The sequence below is a fragment of the Heterodontus francisci genome, chromosome X (genome assembly GCF_036365525.1).
Source record: "Heterodontus francisci isolate sHetFra1 chromosome X, sHetFra1.hap1, whole genome shotgun sequence".
Lineage (NCBI taxonomy): Eukaryota > Metazoa > Chordata > Chondrichthyes > Heterodontiformes > Heterodontidae > Heterodontus > Heterodontus francisci.
In genome coordinates, this window is record NC_090421.1 from 14,768,352 (window position 1) to 14,793,249 (window position 24,898).

Genomic DNA, 24,898 nt, shown 5'->3' on the forward strand with positions numbered 1-24,898 from the left:
GCGTTTACTGTGTGAGAAGTTTTAACGTTACTATGGATATTTCCCAACAGGGTCCTCCTGGTAACGCTGGTCCTCCTGGTCCTCCTGGTCCCCCAGGCCCTGGCATCGATATGTCTGCCTTCGCTGGTCTGTCACAACCTGAGAAAGCTCCCGATCCACTCCGATACTTCAGGGCTGACCAGGCTGCTCCATTCCTTCGTCAACATGATGCCGAGGTTGATGCCACTCTGAAATCCCTCAACAACCAGATCGAAAATATCCGCAGCCCAGAAGGAAGCAAGAAGAACCCAGCCCGTACCTGCCGAGACCTGAAACTTTGCCACTCAGACTGGAAGAGCGGTAGGCAGACATAAGGATCAAAATGACACCAACAGATTGGCCTAAAACATAACATTCATGGTAAAGGGAGGGTAAATTTAGTGGCCGTCATATTTAGAATTCTGTGTTTCATCTCAACTCCATCTTCACACCCAGCTTGATGGAACCAATGGCAGCACAGCATTTTACATGTCTGATTTTTTTCTCATCGCAGTGTATGCTTTCTACACCAATTTCATAGGACCAATTTGAAAACATTTAGCTTTGTTTCAAAGTGTCTCTTTCCAGATGGCACTTTAATCAATGAAAATTTTCCACACTATTTTAACTGAATTCCACATTTTCTGAATGGAAATATTCAGCATGGAATGGTGTGAAATGTCTACCATAAGTGAGTTTCAATGGGACATTCTTTGTACAATTTCACAGCTAGTCTGCTCTGTGATTTTGCTAATATATTTGTTCTATCACAGGTGATTACTGGATTGATCCTAACCAGGGCTGCACACTCGATGCTATCAAGGTCTTCTGTAACATGGAAACTGGTGAGACCTGTGTCTATCCCAACCCAACAAGTATTCCACGTAAGAACTGGTGGACAAGAAAGGGCAAAGACAAGAAACATGTATGGTTTGGCGAGACTATGAACGGTGGTTTCCATGTAAGTGCCTGAATGATTCTTGCACGGAAATTAACAATAAAAAGTAACATGGTGAATATGGGTCACCCATAGAGTTAATGAGTAACTCACCCTCGCGCTGAAAGAAAAGCTATCTAACTGTTGACTTATTTCAGCATTTGTATAATAGAATAACATTAGATTTTACAGAAAATGGCCAGTCATACCAAAATACATCCCTATTTGGCTGATCTCAACTCTATCTACCTACTTTGTCAATCTTTGCTAAATTCACCTGATGGTTCAGTAGTTTAGTAATACCAATCAAAAAGCTACCAGATTCAGTCCCCAGGTCTGTGCTGAGTTAGCTGATCTCAGCTGAGCACTACAGTTGTTTTTATACTCTTAAGTTAGGGAGGGGAGAAGTGGCCAAGGTCCTCGTTTATGATTGCTCTCCAGTTAAACTTGGATATGGACCACGGAATCATATTCCAACGAAGAGCCTACTAAACCTTCAGGAGGACGGGAAAATAGGTGGAAAAAGCAACCCACATTCTTGTTTCTTGAGACCATTGACACTGTCTGCTTTTATGTACTTTCCTGGAAATGTATTCTACAACTTGATTACGCTTTGAGTAAAGCAGTTCCTTCAGTACTCCAATTTCCTAAATTTTAACTTGTTTCCCTGGGATTTGAACCCTTCTCGAGTGGCAGTGGCAAGTCTATTCAGAGTCCATCTTATTCATATTTATCTGAAATGCCAGATCCCCACACCTTGAACCCCAGTCAGTATCCAATTGAGGATATCCTTTAATGTTAGAACTGGCTGTTGCTCTTCTCTTCTACCTCCATTGCCGAACTCCATTTGCAGTTATATGGGGATCTGTCAACAGCTCTGGTTCAAAATTTCTCAGAATATCTACCTCCTCCATTCACTGCTTTAGATTTTCGAACATCTCTCCATAATGCAATAAAAGTTTATCTGGAGTGTGGTGTTCTCGGCACTGAAGGTTCAGCTGAGTTTAGTAAGAGATATGAGACTGCATGCTGTTGAACGCAATGGATTCTTCTTTATTCCTTTTCCTTGCACTTTCCAGCCCCTCTGCTGGCGTGTGTGTGTGTGTATATAGTTGCCTCAAGCGAACAAAATGCACAATGCAATTTTCAAAACACTACATGAAGTAGATTTTGTTCTTGAAAGTCACACAAATCCTTATTCTCTCCTGTTAGTTAGCAAGAACTCCAGTTGATTTTCTCCATCTCTAAATGCAGGAAGTGCTAAGGTCAATTGCAGTGCCCCTAGCACCTCACTGGCTGACTGCAGATTTAACCTGAAACCTTCCTGGTTTGTATTGTTCAGGCTAATGAGAAGTTGTTGTTATATATTATGCGCTTTTGTGAGACACTTTAAGGAGTCTGACTCTTTCCCTTCTCTTACAGTTCAGCTACGGTGATGGTAGTCTGACAGCCAACACTGCTGCCATCCAGATGACCTTCCTGCGCCTGCTGTCCACTGAGGCCTCCCAGAACATCACCTATCACTGCAAGAATAGCATTGCCTACATGGATAGAGCTACTGGCAACCTGAAGAAGGCCCTCCTATTGCAAGGCTCGAACGACATCGAAATCAGAGCTGAAGGAAACAGCAGGTTCACATACACTGTCTTGGAGGATGGTTGTACGGTATGTTTTTGGAATTTACTTCTAATTAAAGTTAATAAGACAATATTAAATAGAAGTACAGTGCAGGAAAGACAGGTTTGTTTCCTTTGGGATATGAGGTGTGCAACTTCTAGCATACATAAAGTAAATTGACAAGTCAGTTAGCTCTCATGGTGGAATACTGCAGTCTCATTCTGAGGATCTGAATTCAACCTTGTGGACACAATGACCAACTTGGGGAAAACTTGGGACACCTGAAACAGGTTGCAGGATGGGCTGCCTCGTGACAACAGAGAACACCACCAGGGATTGAGGGTGGGAAGAAATTAATTGGGTGTCCTGCCCAAAGGACACCAGTCAGTTAATACAAAGCAAAAGTGACCAAGACTCTGAAAATCTCTCCTTTATGGCTGCTGGAGAAACACTGAGGCAGGAAAACCACAATGAATAAGGTGGAGGAAAAGATTTTCAGTAATGTTTGAAGAAAAACAAAAACTTCAAGTTGTTGCATTTAACACTGTCATTACTGGAGAGTATCAGTTTAATCTGGATTGTGAGTTGACAACTGAAAATATCTTTATTGTACTTTTTCAGAAACATACTGGCAAGTGGGGCAAGACAGTCATTGAATACAGGTCACAGAAAACAACCCGTTTGCCCATTGTGGATGTTGCACCTTTGGATATTGGTGGTTCAGATCAGGAATTTGGTGTTGACATTGGCGCAGTCTGCTTCTTGTAAAATAATAAGGACCTCAGTACTTTCCAATCACTTCTAGGACTTCTGCACTGAATGGCTGATTCAATCCATCACTCCATTCATCCACACGCTTACATTTTGGACTTCATGGCCTAGCTGGACAGACTGTGAAAACGGTTAACTTATTTATTGTTTTCCTGTAAGATCTTCAGGTCAGGTGGAAGTGTTACTGATATCTGTTGAAGGCCCTCCCCTGGATTGTACCAGCGCAGGTATTACTAATATTGATGCCGTACCAGTCTGTAAAAAGGATACTAGCAGGAGACTGTGTAAAATATAAAAAAATGGTGCTATGTTGTAAAACCAGTCTGTAACACGGAGAACAATTGATATAAAAAAATGTGGAAAGTACAAGTTGATCTGGGCTTTTTTTTTGTGGATTTTTTTTTTTGCAGACTTTGAGAGATTCTTACTGCTCCAGTATCTAACTTTGCCTGCCCTCTTTTTCTATCAAGATGAAGGAAGTTTGGAACAACAAATCTAGAACTTCCCCAGTTTAAGCTACCTCACACTAATGATCTTAAAGGGACTAAACACACAGTAGCAGGGACAGAAGCTAGAAAAAAAAAGTCCTGATGATCACTCATTTCCAATTTAAATTCAAAAAAGGTGCTCCTTTTTTGGCTTCTGGTTTCTCCTTCTGTGGCAGTTTAGTGAACTAGAGGGATCCAGTCAAGATTTGATGGTGCTGAATAAAATTATTCTGAAGCTACCATTTGGGGTATTGCAGAATTGCAACACCAACTTAACATCCAGTCACTTTTATCAAGAACAAAATCAGTATTGCAGCAAAAAATTCTCAGTGGATGATGTGTGGTCTGATCTCCAACCAAATCTGGTGAAAACCATTCACAGAATTTTTTTTCCCCTATGTTTTCCAAAGTTAGGCATGTGGATAAAATTAATCCTTTTTTTTTTTCTCCTATGACCTATTTTTCTCCCTAATTCCATGCATCTCTTGCTTTCATGCAACCTTTTTCTTGTAACTAGAGGGGGAAAAAAAGAGGTAGGCTTTTTGAGGGGGGGGGGGCAAAACAAACCAAGGATATGTACTATTTTGTATATGTAAAATAGTTCAAATGTTTTTAAATATTTTGCAATACTGGTTTTAAGCATGGTAGACTAGAACATTCCCATCACAACACTAATGAACTTGTTCCTTGTGAAAAGATTGTCACTGTGTACTTTTTTCTCAACCCACTACCCCTCCTCTGCAGCAATAAAGATAGAAAGCTTTTCTATTAAAAAAAAACACATTTGTTTTGAATTTTTTTTATTTGTATTAAATCCATCCTCTGATGTATCTTTGTTGAATGTTTATCTATTCTGGGATATTTCATGACAGAAAAATGAAAGGACACAAATAAAACTTAATTAAAAAAAAATACCCAATGTGGTTTCAGCTGTTTTTTGATCCAAAAGGTTATTCAGTGCCCTGCATTCAGGAGAGTTCAAGGGTGACATAACCCCTTGCGTTCCAACCAATTTTTTTCTCCCCATTTTTCTTCCCTTCCTGACTTTAACTGGATGTCAGCAGTCCACCTCTCCGCACCAAGCCCAAGGGGTCATTCTCCATGTGTCAATCAAAAAGGTGAGCATCGGCCGGTAGATCTTATCCTCACCCAATGCTGCAGGGGATATTGAATAATAAGCCAGAGCAGGAATCCAGACTGATTTTGTCCCCACTGACAAATTATACTACTCCAACTGCCACACCAGCTGGTATCAGCTAACTCAGCAGAGACCAGCTGTATATTCTAGGTCTAGTCAGCCATTGGGTATTGGGAGAGCTCCATGCTAAAAACAATTCAACAGGTTATAATTAAGTATAGAAACAAAGGGAGCAACTGCAACCTAACCTGCCAGTTGGGAAACCGATGAGATCAGATGCAACATTGATTTCACACCCAGCTGGGAACAATGCGCATTGTAGGGAAGCAAAATAATTTATTTAAAATGCCAGTTAATGTAATAGAGATGTAATGACATTCATAAGCATTAAAAATTATACTAAAGATTAATATGTTCTGGGATTATTAGCTTCCAAAATAGGTTATACACAAACTTTGCAGAGAAGCAATTATAACCAGTTGTCAGCTGTATTTAGTAAGAAACTTAATGTTTCCATAAAAGGGCTGTAAGTCACCTACAAAGTGAGCTGTAAATAAAATATACAGTTAGATGCCAAATGACTGTTACTCATTCCTGACATATCTAAGTGATTTACCCAAACCCCCATTTCAAAATTATTTGAGATCACTACATAATACAGCATTTTATTGCCAATTGGTACTGCTACCCCTGCTTTTGATTGTTTCCTGAAGTTATTAATGTATACGCAGCCCTACTCCCATTATCTAATCAGTCCATAACCTCAGAGGAGTATAATCAAGCTGGCCATTGAGTGTATGTGAGCACTGTTCCTTGTTGCCATGCTTGCTCACACAATGTAGGTCTTAATTTCAACAATAATATTTCAAGGTGCAAGAGTAAATCCCACAAGATAGGATTAAAATGCAAATGTTTTTTGACATTCAAAGAATCTTACAGACTATGGCTTCTGTGCTTAGAGAGCTGAAAGTGAAATATCAGGTCAGACCAGGATCAATAAAGAAACAACTGGTGGAGGCAGGAATACAAAAAAAAAAAACAATCACTGCCTGGCAGTGACTATTCAACCTGGGAAACTCCTGTCTGTCCAGTATTTTTAAAAAAGGTAAAAATTCCAGATTGTGCTGTTGCCATTGGGAGTAATGCATGCGTGTTTTGCCAGATATTTATCACAAGCAGGGCCAATTTAGATGCCTTTTGGTATAAATGGAAAAAAAAAGGAGTGTAGAGCCTCCTTTTTCAGTAATTGAGGGCTCCAGCCAGCCTGATTCCCTTGAGCCCATTATGCATGCAATGAGGCAAAGGATTGGGACTCAAGGGCACCCACGCTAGGGAAGAGCCGTTTGCCTGGTAGGAGATAGCCGAACAGGGGAATTACTCTCTGCAATGCCCAGGGACTCTCTGTAAATATGGAAGGTGGTGACAGACTTGGAAAAAGGTGTCAGTATAATGCTACCGAGCAGTTTCCTATACAAGCAGCTGTTTCAAATACCAACAGCATAAGGTGCGTTTTCCAAATCTACTGCTTTTGTACTAGTCACCTGTCAAGGCTTTTTCTACAATTTTATTGCATTGAGTGTTAACATACTCCAGCACAGCACACATGTAGAATGGTTGTCACTGAAAAGAGCAGCATCACACTGCAAATCCAGTTCCATGTCACTTTACAAATACAAATGGGAATAGCCTCAGATAGCTTAAGCTTTTTAAATAAAAAAGTGTTCTTGTAGGAGCCTCGAGTTGCTGCAGCGGATCTTGTAAATGGAACACACCGCTGCCACTGTGCACCAGTGGTAGAGGAAGCTAATGTTTAAAGGTGGTGATAGGGCAACTCCTCGTGGGCTGTTTTGTCCTGGATGGCATAGAGCTTCTTGAATGTTTGAGTTGCACTCATCCATGGACACAGAGGGCATATCACACTCCAGACTTGCAACTTGTAGGTGACAGAAAGGCTTTGGGGAGTCAGAAGACTAGTTACTTGCCCCAGAATTCCCAGCCTCTGACCTGCTCTTGTAGCCACAGTATTTGTGGAGCTAGTCTAGTTAAGTTTCTAGTCAATGGCAACCCCCAGGATATTGATGGTGGGGGATTTAACAATGGTAATGCCATTGAATGCCAAGGAGAGATGGTTACATTCTCTTGGAGATGGTCATTGCCTGGGACATATGTTACTTGCCCATCAGCCCAAGCCCAAAAGTTGTTCAGGTCTTGAAGTAGTCCATTCCAGCATGCAACATTATCTGAGCAGCTACAAGTGGAACTGAACATTGAGGATTGCACAATGAACATCCCCAACTCCTGACAACCACAACCCTCTTTTGTGCTAGGTATGACTCTAACCAGTGGAGAGTTATCACCCAATTTCCATCGACTTCAATTTTACTTAGATGCCATACAAATCAATTGCTGTATTAAAAAAAACGACTTGCCTCTAAATTAGTACCTTTCACCACCTCAGGATGTGCTTTTAGTGCTTCACAGCACATTAAAGTACTTTTTAAAATTGTAGTCACTGTTGCAATATAGGAAACACAAGCTGCCAATTTGCACAAAGCAAGGTCCCAACAGCATTGAGGTAATAATCAGAACATGTGTTTTTGATGTTTGTTGAGAAATACGCATCAGGGAGAACTCCCCTGCTTTTCAAAATAGTGCCATGGGATCTACAGCCACTTGAGGGGGCAGGCAAGGCTTCTGTTTAATACTTCATCCTGAAGACCAGGCCTCAAGATTGCAGCACTCCCTCAGATTACATGCTCAAATCACTGGCGTGGGAGCTGAACCCACAACCTTCCACCTCAAAAACATTAGTATGCTACCCACTAAGCCATAGCTGAATACTCTGAAGAGCGGCCTTTGTAGTGACACCTAGTCAATGCGTAATTCATTGAATTCAAAATGTCATGTCTGGAATCAAGTTGCTATGATTAGCAGCCAGAGGGCAGAGAGCAAACAAAGAAGGTGGCAAGATAGAACCCTTAAAAAAAAATTCAGTCTCTTTTCGGTCTATGGTGTAAGGAACAGATTTGATTAAGACTAGAAACTAATTTTCCACTTCTACATTCCTGGCGCATTCCAGAAGCAGGTAATCACTGAATTGCACACCCCCACCCTCCAACTTTCCATTCAATGAGCAGATTACTGCAGAGCAATCACTGTGTAAGAGTTAATGGTACCATATTTAAGTATAATATCCTTGATATTAGTTTAGCACCAAGCCAAATCCTTCACTTAATTATAAGCAGCTTGTACTGAACTCACTCAAATCCAACCCTTCCAGACTGAAGCTGGTTGGGCAAGAGGCTATTGTTTCAATTTTAAAAGACAGCAGCAGAAACAGTAGCACAAATCAAAAGCATGCTACAATTTATTCACATAAAAAGACCTGCAGACAAAATGGAAAACACATGTTGATTGTTGGTCTTGAGTCGGGCCATTCAACCAGGCAAAAATCCAGCCTCAGATATGCAGCAAGAGATCAGCATAAACAATAGCATGTTGTGGGAGCTTGAAAAATCAGTGCCAACTGAAGCAAGGTTGAATACAATTATAATTCAAATCTAGTCTAAGATTAAACACACCACAATAGCTTGCACCATGGCATGTACATCTTGACATAGTTGAGATGTACTTCATATGGCCTCAATTAAGCTGGATCACACCAAAAAACAAGTCCAAACTGCAGTTTGCATAACGAGAAACCTAAAAGTACAAATCATTAATCAGCTAACCTTCACTCATCTGTATACAAGGCCTAGTCCAAATTGCCCCTCTAGTCCTTGAGTAGAGTCATCAAGCTCTGAAAAATTAGAGATAAGCAAAGTCTGAAAGAAAAAAAAAGGGTTGGCTGGGAAGGGTGGTTTTTATAGCTATGCCTTCTATGGTCCCTGCAATCTCCACTTACTAGGCAGGAACATGGCTTTATTTTAATTTTCAAGACACTCATCAGGTACTGCTGTGGTCACTTGAATCCCATCAAAAGCAAGGGTCATGTATTTGAAGCACTTGTGGTCTGATGGGAATAAATGCCCCAGCAAGCTCAGATACAGAGTTGCTCATTGTGATACCAGAGCCAAGACAGAGACTAGTTTGCCCTTGAGTGCCAATCCTTTGCCTCATTGCATGCATAAGAGTTCAAGGTTAAAAAAAACCAACTGGTTTCATCAAAGATCTTGTTGCGTGGCCACTCTCAGCCTTGTTCTGCTTAAAATTGGCTCTCCGGGCAAAGGGGGGGAAAGCAGTTAGAAAAAAGAAAAAAGGCATCCAGGCTCACCCTAGTAACATACAGTTGTTGACAGCCAAACATTTAGGATTTTGTGCTCAAGAGGATCCAGCTGAAAGAGACTTCATACTTGGCTGCCTTTGTCCCTCCAGAGAGGGGCTGGTGTAACCTTTTGTTGAGCAACAGAATCATCTGGGATAGCAATGCCTCAGTAACAGTCAGAAAAGCCAGCTATAGATTCTGGGCAGAGTAGCTGCCTGCTTGCTTGTTGGTTTATCAACTTTTGTTCACAATACAAAATACTCCAACTGTTCTCTAAAACAAGGGTTGATGTATTAAGGCAAGAAAAATGTTTGCTAGTTAGGCAACAGTGCCCATCTTGCCTGCTCAGAATAAAGACTAGCTATTGCATTTTGCGCAGTGTCTGAAGGCTTTCAGCAGGTTTTATAGAACATAGAACATACAGCACAGAACAGGCCCTTCGGCCCACAATGTTGTGCCGATCCTTTGCCCTCTGTCAAGGACAATTTAATCTATACCCCATCATTCTCCTTTATCCATATACCTATCCAAAAGCCTTTTGAAAGTCCCTAAAGTTTCTGACTCAACAACTTCCCCGGGCAAGGCATTCCATGCCTCGACCACTCTCTGGGTAAAGAACCTTCCCCTGACATCCCCCTTATATCTCCCACCCTTCACCTTAAATTTATGACCCCTTGTAACGCTTTGCTCCACCCGGGGAAAAAGTTTCTGACTGTCTACCCTATCTATTCCCCTGATCATCTTATAAACCTCTATCATGTCACCCCTCATCCTTCTCCTTTCTAATGAGAAGAGGCCTAGAATGTTCAGCCTTTCCTCGTAAGACTTATTCTCCATTCCAGGCAACATCCTGGTAAATCTCCTCTGCACCCTCTCCAAGGCTTCCACATCCTTCCTAAAATGAGGCAACCAGAACTGCACACAGTACTCCAAATGAGGCCTTACCAAGGTCCTGTACAGCTGCATCATCACCTCACGGCTCTTAAATTCAATCCCTCTGCTAATGAACGCTAACACCCCATATGCCTTCTTCACAGCCCTATCCACTTGAGTTGCAACTTTCAATGATCTATGCACATAGACCCCAAGGTCTCTCTGCTCCTCCACATGCCCAAGAACCCTACCGTTAACCCAGTATTTTGCATTCATGTTTGTCCTTCCAAAATGGACGACCTCACACTTTTCAGGGTTAAACTCCATCTGCCACTTTTCAGCCCAGCACTGCAACCTATCCAAGTCCCTTTGCAGACGACAATAGCCCTCCTCGGTATCCACAACTCCACCAACCTTTGTATCATCTGCAAATTTACTGACCCACCCTTCGACTTCCTCATCCAAGTCGTTAATAAAAATCACAAACAGGAGAGGACCCAGAACTGATCCCTGCGGCACGCCACTGGTAACTGGGCTCCAGGCTGAGTATTTACCATCTAAGACCACTCTCTGCCTTCTATCAGTTAGCCAATTCTTAATCCAACTGGCCACATTCCCCACTATCCCATGCCTCCTGACTTTCTCCATAAGTCTACCATGGGGGACCTTATCAAATGCCTTACTAAAATCCATGTACACCACATCCACTGGTTTACCCTCATCCACTTGCTTGGTCACCTGCTCAAAGAATTCAATCAGGCTTGTGAGGCAAGACCTACCCCTCACAAAACCGTGCTGACTGTCCCGAATCAAGCAGTGTCTTTCCAGATGCTCAGAAATCCTATCCCTCAGCACCTTTTCCATCAACTTGCCTACCACTGAAGTAAGACTAACTGGCCTGTAATTCCCAGGGTTGTTCCTATTCCCTTTCTTGAACAGGGGCACAACATTTGCCACCCTCCAATCACCTGGTACCACCCCCGTCAGCAGAGAAGATGAAAAGATCATTGCCAGCGGCTCTGCAATTTCATCCCTTGCTTCCCATAACATCCTTGGATATACCCCGTCAGGCCCGGGAGACTTGTCTATCTTCAAGTTATTCAAAATTAGTAGAAGTTATGCCCAACATGAGGCATTTTGCATCTTAATAATTCACCATGCAATGAGGGGTCAAGAATGGGAATTCTAGAGAATAGAATTAAAACTACAATAGTCTGCAGCCACCGGTGCCACAAGGAGGTTGGGGAAAAACACTGCAAGAGGATTGAAGAATGAATTTAAAAAGAACAACAAACAGGAAATGCAACTGTGGGGAGGGAAAGAAAGTGCTGTGGAGTGGTGAATAAAATGGGCACATGCAAGAGTCCAAGGCTTTACTAGACATGAAAGCAAGTCCATGGGCAGGATTGTCACCCAGATATGGAGGCAGGCACGTAATTTCACGAGTCAGCCTGCAGCAACCACTACCCCACCCACCCCCAAAAACATGTGTCACCATTTTATAACAAAAAATGGGAGGGGCACCACCATTTTGAGGCAATGGCAGGCTACAGCTCCTGTGTTGGAGCTGTGTCCTACTGGCCCTCCAGCTTGGATTGGACAGCAAGCATGTCCACTGGCCAATTCACAGAAAACCAACATCAGTGACTGCTCCCGATGGCATGTGGTGTCAGAACCCCCATTCCACACAGCTTTCAGGGTCCCAACCCAAAATCAAATCCTGCCCAATGTGGCTTCATTCACATTTTATACATGACATCAGTCACGATTCCACAGAACCAAAAAGTTACTTGTCCAGCAGCAGATAAAGGATGGAAAAGTTAAATTAAACTTTCTCTTGAAGAAAGGAGTTTTATCCATCGACTAGAGTAGCAAGGCCCCATTCAAGGATGTCGACTTACACCATTCGTCTTGGTGTGTGTATAGACTGGAGATGAGAGAATTTTAGTGCTTGCAGACATGAAAATAATGCGATAACTATACAGCAACCATTAAGCAGTCCAGCTATGAAATGAATCTTTGCGCAAAATTTCCAGATGGTTACTTTAATGCTCATTAGAAAAGATTACATGGCCAAGGCATGGCACTAGATCAGCATTCTAGCAATTGCATTGGTACATTAGCAAGAAGCATTCAAAAGGCGGCCAGAGCAGCTGTTCACATTACCCCTGAAAATTATAAGCCAGTACACTAGTCCTCTAATCAACATTTATTTGAAAAAGTGCTAGTTAACCGACAGCATTACATTTAAACAATGCATATCAGTTCAGAGTGCTAAGACATTCCAGCCTGGTCAGGCCCCTCCATTTCTTTTCTTCCCCTTTGAAGAAAAATACAATGTAGTACAATAAATGATTGAGGATAAAACAGTCTTTCTGTAAGTAGAATGAAAAAGCAGCCACTGAAACAGGAAACCTGGTGATAGGATTGGCCAAAGCTCCCTCAGAAGTTCCAGCATTCTTCCATTGGTGGGGCATTAAGAATTAGGACAAACCAAGGGTTGCTTACACAGTTTTTTTTTCTTTTAATGAGACTCCAATAAAAATCAGAAAAAGCCTAGTGAATACTGCCAATTGTTCACAAACTGCCACCTATACACATTTCAGGAGAACTTTCTATTGCAACATTAGATTAACGATGTGCATGAAGCCATGGATACAGAGAAAAAAAAAATCAGCCCATTGCTTTGGATTAGAGTGTGGCAGAGGATCAGAACCCCTTTATCAGCCTCCAATGGCTGGTGAAATTTACCAATGTAAAGCTCATTTGACAGTTTGCTTAGAGTGCTGGAACAGATAGCTCAAAGTGCATTGGAACAAATAAATCTTCTGCTGTTACAATGCTGGCTTATAACAGTATTACACTGCCTTGTTGGTAAACAAGTGGAGGCACTGACATACTCAGCTAAATTTAAAAAAAAACAATTGCAAATTGGAGCAGAAAAGTATGAATTCCAGTTCACCTGGTGGGGGTGTGGGGGAGAAGGAGGGAGAAAGAGAGAAAGAAAAGCAGTGAGGGGAGTGTTAGAGGAAAGTCACTAAGCTAGAGATTTTACATTCCATTCTTCCCCCACACCCCCCACTTCCTTAAAAAAAAAAGTAAAAAAAAGTCAGCCACTGTTTTTGTTTTTTTAAAAAACATTGATGGACTGGAACCCCCAATCGTCATGCTTCCACTACATTATGTTAGACATCAAGGTGGGAACTAGTTAAGGATTGGGCAGATGTGAGCACCATAGTACTCTAATGGAAGGTAGTGTTTTACACATTTTAGACCACCAATCCAATATTAAAAAAGGGCACTACCCAACTATGGTTACTACCAGACCCAACAGTATTAAGATTTGGCAGCAAGTCAAAGGAGATTAAATTTCAAGTTTAGTTGATTCACCACAAGTTGCCAGTGTCTGCTTTTTGTTCCACTAGTATAAATGTGCTTTATCCTACACACCACCCTTACAGTACAAAAACATCTTGGAATAAATTACACAAAATAAAATCCATTCTTTCCCAGTTATACAGACTTCTTTTCCATCACAAGAATAAAAACAAATATACCTCCAGTCTTCCCTTTGTATCAGTCTAGTCTGCCCCAGAGGAAAACTAAACATTCATGCAAGTCACCTTCAGTCTGCTGCAATTGGCAAGCCAAGCAATGGAGATTTACAAAATATAAAACAAAAGGACAGCTCGTTACCAGTTTCCAATAAAGCTAGTTTGAAGACCAGCTCCCTTATATTTTAGTAATCTGAAGATAGCTGAAACAGTCTTGGGGCTTACTTTCTGCATCCAAAGTGTGTGGCCATTTAAACATACAATTGGTAAAGCTTTGAAGAGTCAATAGCCACAGCAACAGCAGCTACCCAAAGCTAGGGAGAAGACTTCCAAACCAAAAGAATTCCATTTTAAAAAGCTTGAAATGATCAAAAAAACCTTGCATCAGGCTACATCAAAAAATTTAGTGTTTTTCAGCCATGCAACAAGTTAATCCATAAAACTAGCTGCAGAGGTTTGAAATAATTGTTTATGGTAGGAATGAAAGCTCAACACTATGCAACTTGAAAAATATGCTCAGTCAGGAAGGATTCATATGAAGCTCATCTCTTGTGGTTGTTTTAAGTTATGTTGCACAATATCTGGTTAGGTTCTTTTTTAAAACTATTTGGCTTGCAATCCTCAGTTCTTTGTGTACTCTAACAATTTACAATTCAAATGTGAAAGCTTCAAAGTATTTACTGGTGTTTATATAAAAAAAATCACCCATCATTGCAATAACTTGTGCATAAAAGTTATTCATGTCTGTAGCCCTAAATTGCAGCCAATTCAAATAAGTAGCCCTACTGTTTTGAATTGAGTTTTCAAAATAAAAGGCTACATTTTAGGGATAGACATCCAAATGGTCTATAAATCCAGGAGGGAGAAGCAACCAAGTTGCAGCAAATGCAAAGAGGGAAGTAAAATTCAGGGCTTTTATGGGAGGCAGGGTGGGTGGTGTTGGTGGTGGGGGAAAAAAAAAACCCAGGTCTGGTGCAGCTTCTGGTAGTTTTAATTTGTGCTTGGTTGTGTTTTAACAGCCTCATTAAATAACAGAGCTTTATGCATGGAAGCTTGGCAGGTGTACTACATGACTGACCGATGATTTTGAAATGGACATTTACCTAGGGAGAAAATGAGATGGAAAAAGTGGGTACTCAGGAGAGGTTGAAAAGCCACATTCTTGGACCTTTTTGATAAAAAGGACAAGTTAAAGATGTTGGACATGGTCACCATACCTGAAGACAAGGGTACAGAGATAGATGACCCCTCAAATTGATGAGTTGCAGTCATTTTCCACCCAAAAACTGGAGAAGTCCAGTATTAAATGAAACTAAAATTACAAGTTGCTTTGAACCATCATCCTCCAAGACTGCTGAGGTCTCAGTGATTCAAAGGAGGTCTCCTGTATGCTGTAGAATTGGACCCACAATCCAGATAGCGGTATGCTTCCAGAGAGTTCTGTGATGGATGTCCCAAATAGGAGCTTTTCACCGTGGTCCTGAAAAAAAAAAGAGAAAAGAGGCAATTCAAAACTGCTGATCAAGTCATGAATTGACTTGGTCACACACTAAAAAAAGGAGTAGAGTCACATATTGCAAGTGCTGATAAGTGCAGGAGTGACCAGAGCCCTTGTGGAGACAGTCACATTTTCACACTGAGGATACTGTCCATGTTGCGTGACACTACCACCATGTTAAAAATGGGATAGATTCAGAACAGATCAAGCAGCTCAAAAACTGGCTATCCATGGAGGTGCAGTGGGCCATCAGCAGCAGAACTGTATTCAACTACAATCTGTAACCTCATGGCCTGGCATATCCCTCACTCTACCATTACCATCAAGCCAGGGAATCAAAATAAAAAAAAACGTTGAAAATGCTCAGGTAGCAAAAAAGTCAGACAGCGTCTGTGAAGAGCAAGTTAACATTTCAGATCAAGGTCGATAGGCGGCCACCATTTGGCCCATCAAGTCCATGCCAGCTCTCTGTAGAGCAATCTAATCACTCCCATTCCCAGACTCTGTCCTTGTAGTCCTGCAAGTACCCATCCTCCAGTCTGAAAAATAACTATTTACCACAACTCACTTTTGCCCTCAAGTACATTTGTTTTTATCCAAGCTGACACTGACCCTCTTATCCCATGAGTCAAATTTTGTTGACCAGCTTTTGTGGTACTTTAAGGATTTCTTAAAACCCATATGGACAATATGCATTGCATTCCCTTCATCAACCTTCTCAGTCACATCAAACATTCAATGGCTTTTTTGTTAGAACATGCCTGGAGCAGCATGAGACACAAAAAAAAAGTGCCAACCTTAGTGAAACTACAGGAGTACATGCATACTAAATAGCAGAAGCAGCACACTATAGACAGAGCTAAGTGATCACACAATCAATAGAACAGATCAAAACTCTGCAGTCCAGTCATAAATGGCGGAGGACAACTAAGCAATTAAGAGAGGTGGCGGCTCGGTGAATAATCCCACCCTCAAAGATAGCACAGCCCAACGCAGGCGTGCAAAAGACTAGAATGAAGCATTTGCAATGACCTTCAGCCTGAAGCACGAAGTGGATGATCCAGCTCTTCCTCTTTGGAGGTCTTGACCACAGATGCCAGTCTTTAGGCAATTCAATCCACTCCACGTGTTAAGAAACCATTTAGTGTGCTGGGTACAGCAAAGGCTCTGGGCCCTGACAACAACCTGGCTTTAATGCTGAAGACTTGCATTCGAGAACTGCCACGTCCTAGCCAACCTATCCCAGTACAACTGCAACACTGGCATCTACTAGATAATGTGGAAAATTGCCTGGGTATGTTCTGTCCATTAAAAGCAGGACAAGCAAGTGGGTTCAAATCCCACCACAGCGGATGGCAAAATTCAAATTAAATTAATAAATCTGGAACAGTTAGTCTAATGTTGACTATGAAACCATTGTTGAAAAAAAAAAAACCCATCTGGTTTCCTTTGGGAAGGAAAGTCTGCTGCCCTTACCTGGTCTGCCCTACATGCGACTCCAGACCCACAGCAATATGGTTGACTCTTAAATGCCCTAGCAGGTCACTCAGTTGTACCAAACTGCTACGAAGTCTAAGAAAAAAAAATGAATGAAACTGGACAGACCTGGCATTGACCTAGGTACTGGAAATGGCTATGGCAAATCCAGCCCTGTCAACTGGGATCTACCTGGCAATGTGGAAAATTGCCCAGGTATGTCAGAGTCAGAGAGATACAGCACTGAAACAGGCCCTTCAGCCCACCGCGTCTGTGCTGACCAACAACCACCCATTTATACTAATCCTACATTAATCCCATATCCCTTACCACATCCCCACCATTCTCATCTCTTCATGTCCTGTCTACAGAAAGACAGACAAATCCAACCTGGCAATTACTGCTTTATCAGTCTACTCCCGATCAAAGTAATGGAAAGGGTCATCGACAGTGCTATCAAGCAGCACCTGTTCAGCAATAACCTGCTCACTGATACTCAGTTTGGGTTCTGCCAGGACCCCTCAGCACCAGAGAGCTACTGCCCTTGACGTCAAGGCAGCATTTGACAGAGTATGGAGTCAAGAAGTCATAGCAAAACTGGAGTCAATGGGAATCAGGGGGAAACTTTCCATTGGTTGGAATCATACCTAGCACAAAAAAAGATGGTTGTGGCTGTTGGAGGTCAATCATCGCTGTCCCAAAACATCACTGCAGGAGTTACTCAGGTTGCCTATCATCTACAAAGCACAAGTCAGGAGTATGATGGAATACTCTCCACTTGCCTGAATAGATGCAGCTCCAACACTCAAGAAGCTCAACACCATCCAGATGGATTGTATCCCAGGCTGTTAAAGGAAGCAGGGAGAAATAGATGCTCTGAGGATCATCTTCAAATCCTCACTAGATACAGGTGAGGTACCAGAGAATTGGAAGTCTGCAAATGTTGCACCATTGTTTTAAAACAAAGGATGCGAGGGATAGACAAAATAATTGTAGACCGGTCAGTCTGACTGCAGTGGTGGGCAAGTTATTAGAATCAATTCTGAGAGATAGGATAAACTGTTACTTCGAAAGGCACTGATTAGGTCAGGGATAATCAGCATGGCTTTAAGGGACAGTTGTGTCTTACTAACTTTTTTTGAGGAAGTAACAAGGAGGATTGATGAACGTAGTTGTCTACATGGATTTTAGTAAGGCATTTGACAAGGTCCCACATGGCAGACTGGTCAGAAAAGTAAAAGCCCATGGGATACAGGGGAATGTGGAGAGTTGGATCAAAGATGGTCTCAGTGACAGGAAACAAAGGGTAATGGTTGACAGATGTTTTTGTGAATGAAAAGCTGTTTCCAGTGGTGTTCCACAGGGCTCAGTGTTGGGTCCCTTGCTGTTTGTGGTATATTAATGGTTTGGACTTAAATGTGGAGGAATGATTAGGGAATTTGCAGACGACAAAAATTGGCCATGTAGTTTATAGTGAAGAGGATAGCTGTAGACTCCAGAATTATCAATTGTTTGGTTGAGTGGGTTGGAAAACTGGCAAATGGAATTCAACCCAGAGAAGTGTGAGGTTATGCATTTGGGGAGGGCAAATAAAGCGAGGGAATAATAAACAGGAAGATTGAGGGGTAGAGGAAGCAAGACCTTGGGGTGCATGTTCACAGGTCCCTGAAAGTGGCAGGACAAGTAGATAAAGTCTTGAAAGACTATAGAATGTTTTCCTTTATTGGTCAATGGATAGAACACAAAAAGCAGGGATTTGATGCTGGAACTGTACAAGATGCTGGTTAGGCCACAGCTGGAGTATTGCTCAGTTCTGGTTACCACATTACACTCCAGAGCAATTTTATGTCCTTCCTGTAGAGGAGATTTACAAGAATGTTTCCAGGGCTTGAAAAATTGCAGCTATCAAAAAAAAAAAGATTGGATAGGCTAGGGTTGTTTTCCTTAGAAAAGAAGAGGTGGAGGGGTGACTTAATTGAGGTGTACAAAATTATGAGGAGCCTAGATAGAGTCGACAGGAAGGACCCGTTTTCCCTAGCGGAGGGAAATTACAGGGCACAGATTTAAGGTGATTGGTAGAAGGATTAGAGGAGACATGGAGGAAAAGCTTTTTCACCAAGGAGGGGGGTGCATGCCTGGAATTCACTGCCCCGGTTGGTGGTGAAGGCAGAAACCCTCAACTCATTTATTAAAAAAAAAAAGGTACTCAGACCTGCACCTGAAGTGCTGCAACCGGCAAGGCTATGGACCAGGTGCTGGAAAGGGGGATTAGATTGGGCGGCTAGTTTTTTCAGCCTGGGCTGAATGGCCTCTTTCTGTGCTGTACCTTTTCTAATGGTTTTCAAAGCAGCCTGCTTGAATGAATGTGGATGGGGTGCCACTCTCCAACACAGTGGCCATCTACAAGATGCACCGCAGCAACACAAAGCTCCTCTGACAGCACCTTCCAAACCTGTGACCGCTACCACCTAAAAGGACAAGGGCATCAGATGCATGGGAGCACCACTGCCTGCAATTTTCCCCTCCAAGCCACACATCATCTGGACTTGGAAATATATTGCAGTACCTTCACTGTCATTGGGTCAATATCGTAGAACTCCTTAACAGTACTGTTAGTGTACCTACATCCAAAAAAATGACTGTAGCAGTTCAAGAAGGCAGCTCATCACCTTCTCAAGGGCAATAAATGTTAGCCTAGCCAGCAACAGTCACATCTCAAGAAAAAAAGAAATCAAATCTGGCCAGTTACCATCCCACCAGTCTACACTCAATCAGCAACCTCATGGAAGGAGTCATCAACAGTGCAATAAAGCAACACTTACCAATGCTCAGTTTGGGTTCTGCCCTCCAAACTAAATTACAACCTCCCCCACACAAAAAAAATTTAAAAAACTACAGGGAGGTGAGCTGAGGAAAGTGATTGTCCTAGACATCAAAGCAGCATTCGATGAGCATGGCTCCAATAAGGAGCCCTAGTAAAAAGCAAAAAAAAAAAGTCAGTGGGGATTGGGATGGAAAAATCCTAGTGGCTGGAATCATACTTAGCACAAAGGAAGAGGGTTGTGGTCATTGGAGGTCAATCATCTCAGCCCCAGGACATCACTGCAGGAGTTACTCAGGTTAGCATCCTAGGCCCAGCAATCTCCAGCTGCTTCAAATGACCTTTTCTCCAACAGGTCAGGTGGGGATGGTCACCGATTGCAGCGTTCAGCATCAGAGTTTAAAAATGGAACTGAAGGAGTCCAGCTCCACTGCAGCAAGACCTGGACAAAATCCATGATTAGGCTAAGTGGTCAGCAACATTTGCACAAGTGCCAGGCAAAAATTACTTCCAAGCAAGAATCTAACCATCCCCCTCCTGAACATTCAATAGCATTGCCACAGATTAATCTCTCGCCTGGGGGAGACCATTCTTGAACTCCATTTTCTTTCCCTTCCCTCCTCCCACCAAAAATAAAATCCTGGGGGTGACCTACCTTTGACCAGAACAGCACCAGCCACAAATACTGTGGCTACAAGAGTAGGTCAGAGGCTGGGTATTCTGTGGCAAGTAACTACAAAGGCACAAGTCAGATAGGTGATGGCATACTCTCCACTTGCCTGGATGAATGCAACTCTGACACTCCAGAAGCTTGACACCATCCAGAACAAAAACAGCCTGTTTGATTGGCACACTGGCTACCACCAGCACACAGCAGCAGTGTACACCACATACAAGATTAACTTCAACTCGCCAGATGTTTCAGCAGTACTTCCCAAAACCACCACCCCTACCACTTAGAACAGGGCAGCCAGCCCATGGGAAGGCCACCACCTCCAACTCGCCACACTGACTTGGAAAGATATCAGCTGTTCATTCATTTGTTGCTGTGTCATTGAGAGTGTACCTTCTGTATGCAGACTGTCGTGGTTCAAAAAAAACTTATCACCCCCTGACACCCACATCCCTGGAATGATTAAATAAACTGATTCAGATACATGAGAGTAAGCATTATATAGTGAAGCTGGTAAAATTTGTATGTTGTGCACACTTAGTAGAATGACATCACAAAAAAAAAGGTATATAACCCATGACTCACTTTAGAAACCAGGTATGGAATATGCTCACTATATACAAAGAAATATTTATACTAGTTTTCACTGAACCAAAAGTTGGAAAAATTCTAGGATTTACATTTCATTTGTCCAGACCTCTGAATGTGAATCTGAATTCAAAAGATTCCCATAATTTATTTCTTCAGTTGTTAAAGTTTGTATCGTGTGCACACTCTTTGCCAGCTTCACTCATACAATGCTCATCTTACAAATGCAAATCAGAGTTTGATGAAGTGGCAGACTGCAGTTCTGAACCTCAAGAACTAAAAAAGGTGGAGAGGTATGAACAGAGCACTACAGTTTTTGCTAGGCAAAAGGGGAAAAAAGTGAAATCCCAGAAGGAGAGAAAAGTGTCCCACACATGTGTGACCAGAGGTATAATGGAAACATTGCATGCAAGAGGAAAAAAAAAAGGCAGGCACAAGTGGGTTACAACATGGGTATAAACTATTAGTAATAGATGTTACTCCTCCACCCTTGCATTATAGAGAAACAAAAGTTACAAGAAAGACAGGACAGCAAATCTCTCCAGATGTAGAGAAACATCCAGGAAACTTACTGGCAAGAGTTTATTGCAGACTGCCAGGTCAAACATTTGATTAGCTTTTTTGCAGGGATTTAGGGAAAGAATTGAGCAATGTTAATGCTTCAATAATGACAATTTAGACTATTCAGATATTGAATGGAGTTTGGGTACAGAATATGGGATACATGAAGCAATACATTTAAAAAAAGTCTAGAAATACAAGGCTGTAATTTACATCATACTCCTTTAATTCTGACCTCTAAGCATCCCTGATTTTAATCGCTCCACCATTGGCAGCCACACCTTCAGTTGCCTAGGTCCCAAGCTCTGGAATACCCTCCCTACATTTAGTTTTCCTCCTTTTAAAGACACTTTGACCAAGGTTTTGGTCATCTGACCCAATATCTCCTTTTGTGGCTTGGTGTCATACTTAAATAACACTCCTGTGAAGTGCCTTGTAACATTTTATGTTAAGGCACACTATATAAATGCAAGTGATTGCCGCCGTCATAATAGGAACTTTGACAGGGGTTCAGGCGGAAGAGAAAACTGATCATGGCAAGGGAAACAAAAATAGTCAAAATAGACTTTAAGAAACTGGACAGTTTTTAAGTAAAAGCAAAATACTGTGGATGCTGCAAATCTGAAATAAAAACAAGAAATGCTGGAACCACTCAGCAGGTCTGGCAGCATCTGTGGAAAGAGAAGCAGAGTTAACGTTCCGGGTCAGTGACCCTTCTTCGGAACTGTAAGTTTTTAAGTGCATGAAGGCCAGATGAATAGGATAGGATGGCAGCTAAAAGATGATTGAGGGGGCAATAGCTGTATGTATAACTAGAAAAATAAAGTGACGCGTAGGGAGCGAAAAACACTGCTTTGTCAGGGAAGACAATATTAGCTACTGCGGATAAAGATTTTCCAATACTACAGATGGCAGCAAAAGACAGGAAGGAACAGTGTAAAAGAAAAATTTAAAGAACTAAGCAAGCTTATGAATTGATTAAGGATGAGTACACCAAAAAAGAAAAAGCATCAGACTGCTGAAAGCAGCAATTTGTGAAGATCCAGACAGTACAGTTGTTACTTCCATATTTGTATGAAAAAAGTGTAGCAAACTGAATGTTAAGTTACTAGAATTAGTAGGTGGATAATGGACATTGGACAAGTGAATAAAACATCTGGGCTAGATGTGATTAATCCTTTAATTCAAAAGATGTGTTGGAATATTTCTGAATTAGTTAGTAAAGTGGGTGGTACCAGAGGACTAGAAAAGGCAATATAGTTGATTAAAGGGATCTAGGTAACTATGAACCCAGTAGTCTCATTAGGAAAATAAATTCCAGAAGCAAAATGTCAGACAAGCAGTGGAAGACCAGAGATATAAAATTGCAAAATTCAGATAGAAAATTGTATTCTGCCAATAGAATTCTTTTGATAAAGAGATGTGGTCTACTGGAATTTTAGTGTAAAGCTTTGAGGTGGGGTGGGGAAATTAAGACTAATGAGGAAAGAGTGTTAGTAAGCAAGATATTGGCAGCAGCGTGTTGAACTGTAGTAGAAAATAGACTCGAGTAGGCAGTACTCTGGGTGGAGGGTATTTTTCCCCCCACACCAACCACAGGGAAAGGGGTTAGAATAGGTACTTTAACATCTTCATAAAAAAGGGTCAGGAGGACAGTCAGTAGTTTCATGTCAGTTACTGAAGATCACCAAAATAGCAGGAGCTGTTCATAACACAAGATGGGGACGAGCTGCAGGGGGACGTAAGCAGTTTGGTGGCAATGTGAAAGCTGCATTTATGTAGCATTTTTGAAGTATAGTCACTGTTGTAATGTAGGAAATGTAGCAGCTAATTTGCACACAGCAAACAGCAATGCTATAATAGCTAGATAATTTTTTTTTCATGAAGTTGATAGAAGGGGCTAATATTGGCCAGGACACAGTGGATAACTCCACGGCTCTTCAAAATACTGTTATGGGATCTTTTATAGCACCATCTCAGTGCAGTGAGGGGTGCACTGGAGTGTCAGCCTTAGATTTTTGTGCTCAAGTCCTGAAGTGTGACTTGAACCTGGAACCATGTGACTTAGTAGACAGACAATTAGCAGGAACAGTTTAATGTGGATGAGTAGACAGTCATATACTTGGGTGGGGGCAGGGGAGAAAGAGAGAAAAAAAAAAAGAGGGGGAAAGAAAATAGAAGAATCAGGGTGTCATAATAGATAAATCCCTCAAGACACCAACCAATGCCAAAGGGATTCCTGACAACGCAGCTGGCCGCTGATGTCATCAGGCTGCGCCAAGATGCACACATGGGCTCCTGCTCTCTGCGCATGTGTGGCGTTCCGACTTGCCAGGACTGGTTAGCACATGCGGCAACAACGTCATCACTTAACGTGTACACCTTCGTGCAACGCGCCTGGTCGGCTCCACTCCATCCCCTACCCCGCCACTCCCCCCACCCCCCCCATGCTGGCTCGAGGCAGTGCTGCTTCCCTGCTCTCTGCCACATGCTCCTGCATCGCCTTGCTTCTTAGGGTGGTGCGGGAAGGGAGCAGGGGGTAGGCAGCGAGTGGCCAGAGCGGAATGGCACTGAAAACAATTAGAATTGTGCGGCACCGTCAGAGGTGCTGTACCTTTGATTTCCATTGCGTGCTGCCATAGGTTTACTTTGCCATTCTGAGATTATTTGAACAGTGCCATCTTTAGTCCTGGCAGCTGCCTTGTCAGAGTGTGGCATTTAAGTGGAACAGGCTGCATTTGTGCTTGTGCCAGTACAGTGCCACCTAGTGGTTGCATTGTCAGCCAATGCCGCCATCAAAAAAAGAAAAAAAAAGATAAAAGTAACTACAGCAGTTATTCAGCATTGCTCAGATTACACCTAGAGCATTGTGCACAATTCTGGAACAATATATCCAAACTGGAAGTGCAGAAAGCTAAAAAATAAATAAAACTGGTACATTTTCTTAGGAGACAGGTGAGGAAACCATTAGGCTTAGGGATACAGGAGCAGTCAGGGCAATTTGAATAATTAAGACAGCAGAACAAGGGGTCAAAAGTATAAGCTGAAAGAGGGAGGTAGATTGATTCAGTTAGGATGCAAAGGAAATAGTGGTTTTTGAAGTGGACTGGAGGTGCAAGTAGTTTGGACCACAGGGTTAAAAAAAAAAAAAATTGGACAAGCATTAGGAGAAACAAGAGATAAAATTGCTCGGCCAAAGAGTGGCTGAGATGGACCCAATGTCTCTTCCAGCCTTGAAATTTTCTATGCTTCCACTGTCACTATTTCAAGACTCAACCTCCAGGTCGAGACCTTTGCAGTATTTCTCCAACAGAGTGGCTAGAGAAAAATGCATAAAAGGTGAATTATATTTAAACCCTTCCAAGAGCATTTTTAAGTCAGAATCCTCTTACCAATGTTAAAGGTTTTACTGGCTATGATGCACACCACAAAAACTTTGCAACATTGACCTTTTGAGAAGTCCAAGGCATTGACAAGATCTGGTACTGTGCACAACTAAACAAGTTATATGGCATCCCACTAAAGTAACATTAATGGCCATTACTTGCTTCCCAATTGCTGTGCTTCAATACTTCCCATTAACACAGGGCTGTATATTCTCCCACATCAAATGAAACAAAA

General features: G+C 42.0%; 2 protein-coding genes across 10 annotated transcripts in view; one reads left to right on the forward strand and one right to left on the reverse strand.

Annotated features, from left to right (window-relative positions):
• Positions 1–4,221, forward strand: part of col2a1a (collagen, type II, alpha 1a) — a 105,865-nt gene extending 101,644 nt beyond the window's left edge. For all 8 annotated transcript variants that reach the window (XM_068024541.1, XM_068024542.1, XM_068024544.1 and 5 more), the window contains 4 exons: positions 51–339; positions 792–979; positions 2,378–2,620; positions 3,194–4,221. In XM_068024541.1, coding sequence (XP_067880642.1) covers positions 51–339; positions 792–979; positions 2,378–2,620; positions 3,194–3,340 — 867 coding nt within the window. In that variant the 3' untranslated portion in view covers positions 3,341–4,221. The remainder of the gene's footprint in view (positions 1–50; positions 340–791; positions 980–2,377; positions 2,621–3,193) is intronic.
• The window catches only part of LOC137358561 (transmembrane protein 106C-like), a 66,145-nt gene that overhangs the window by 1,821 nt on the left and 39,426 nt on the right, over positions 1–24,898 (reverse strand). The window contains exon 7 of one of the 2 annotated variants that reach the window (XM_068024548.1): positions 12,301–15,140. The exons of the other annotated variant lie outside the window; for it this stretch is intronic. Coding sequence (XP_067880649.1) covers positions 15,023–15,140 — 118 coding nt within the window. The 3' untranslated portion in view covers positions 12,301–15,022. Of the gene's footprint in view, positions 1–12,300; positions 15,141–24,898 lie in introns of those variants that run through there. 2 annotated transcript variants of the gene reach the window in all.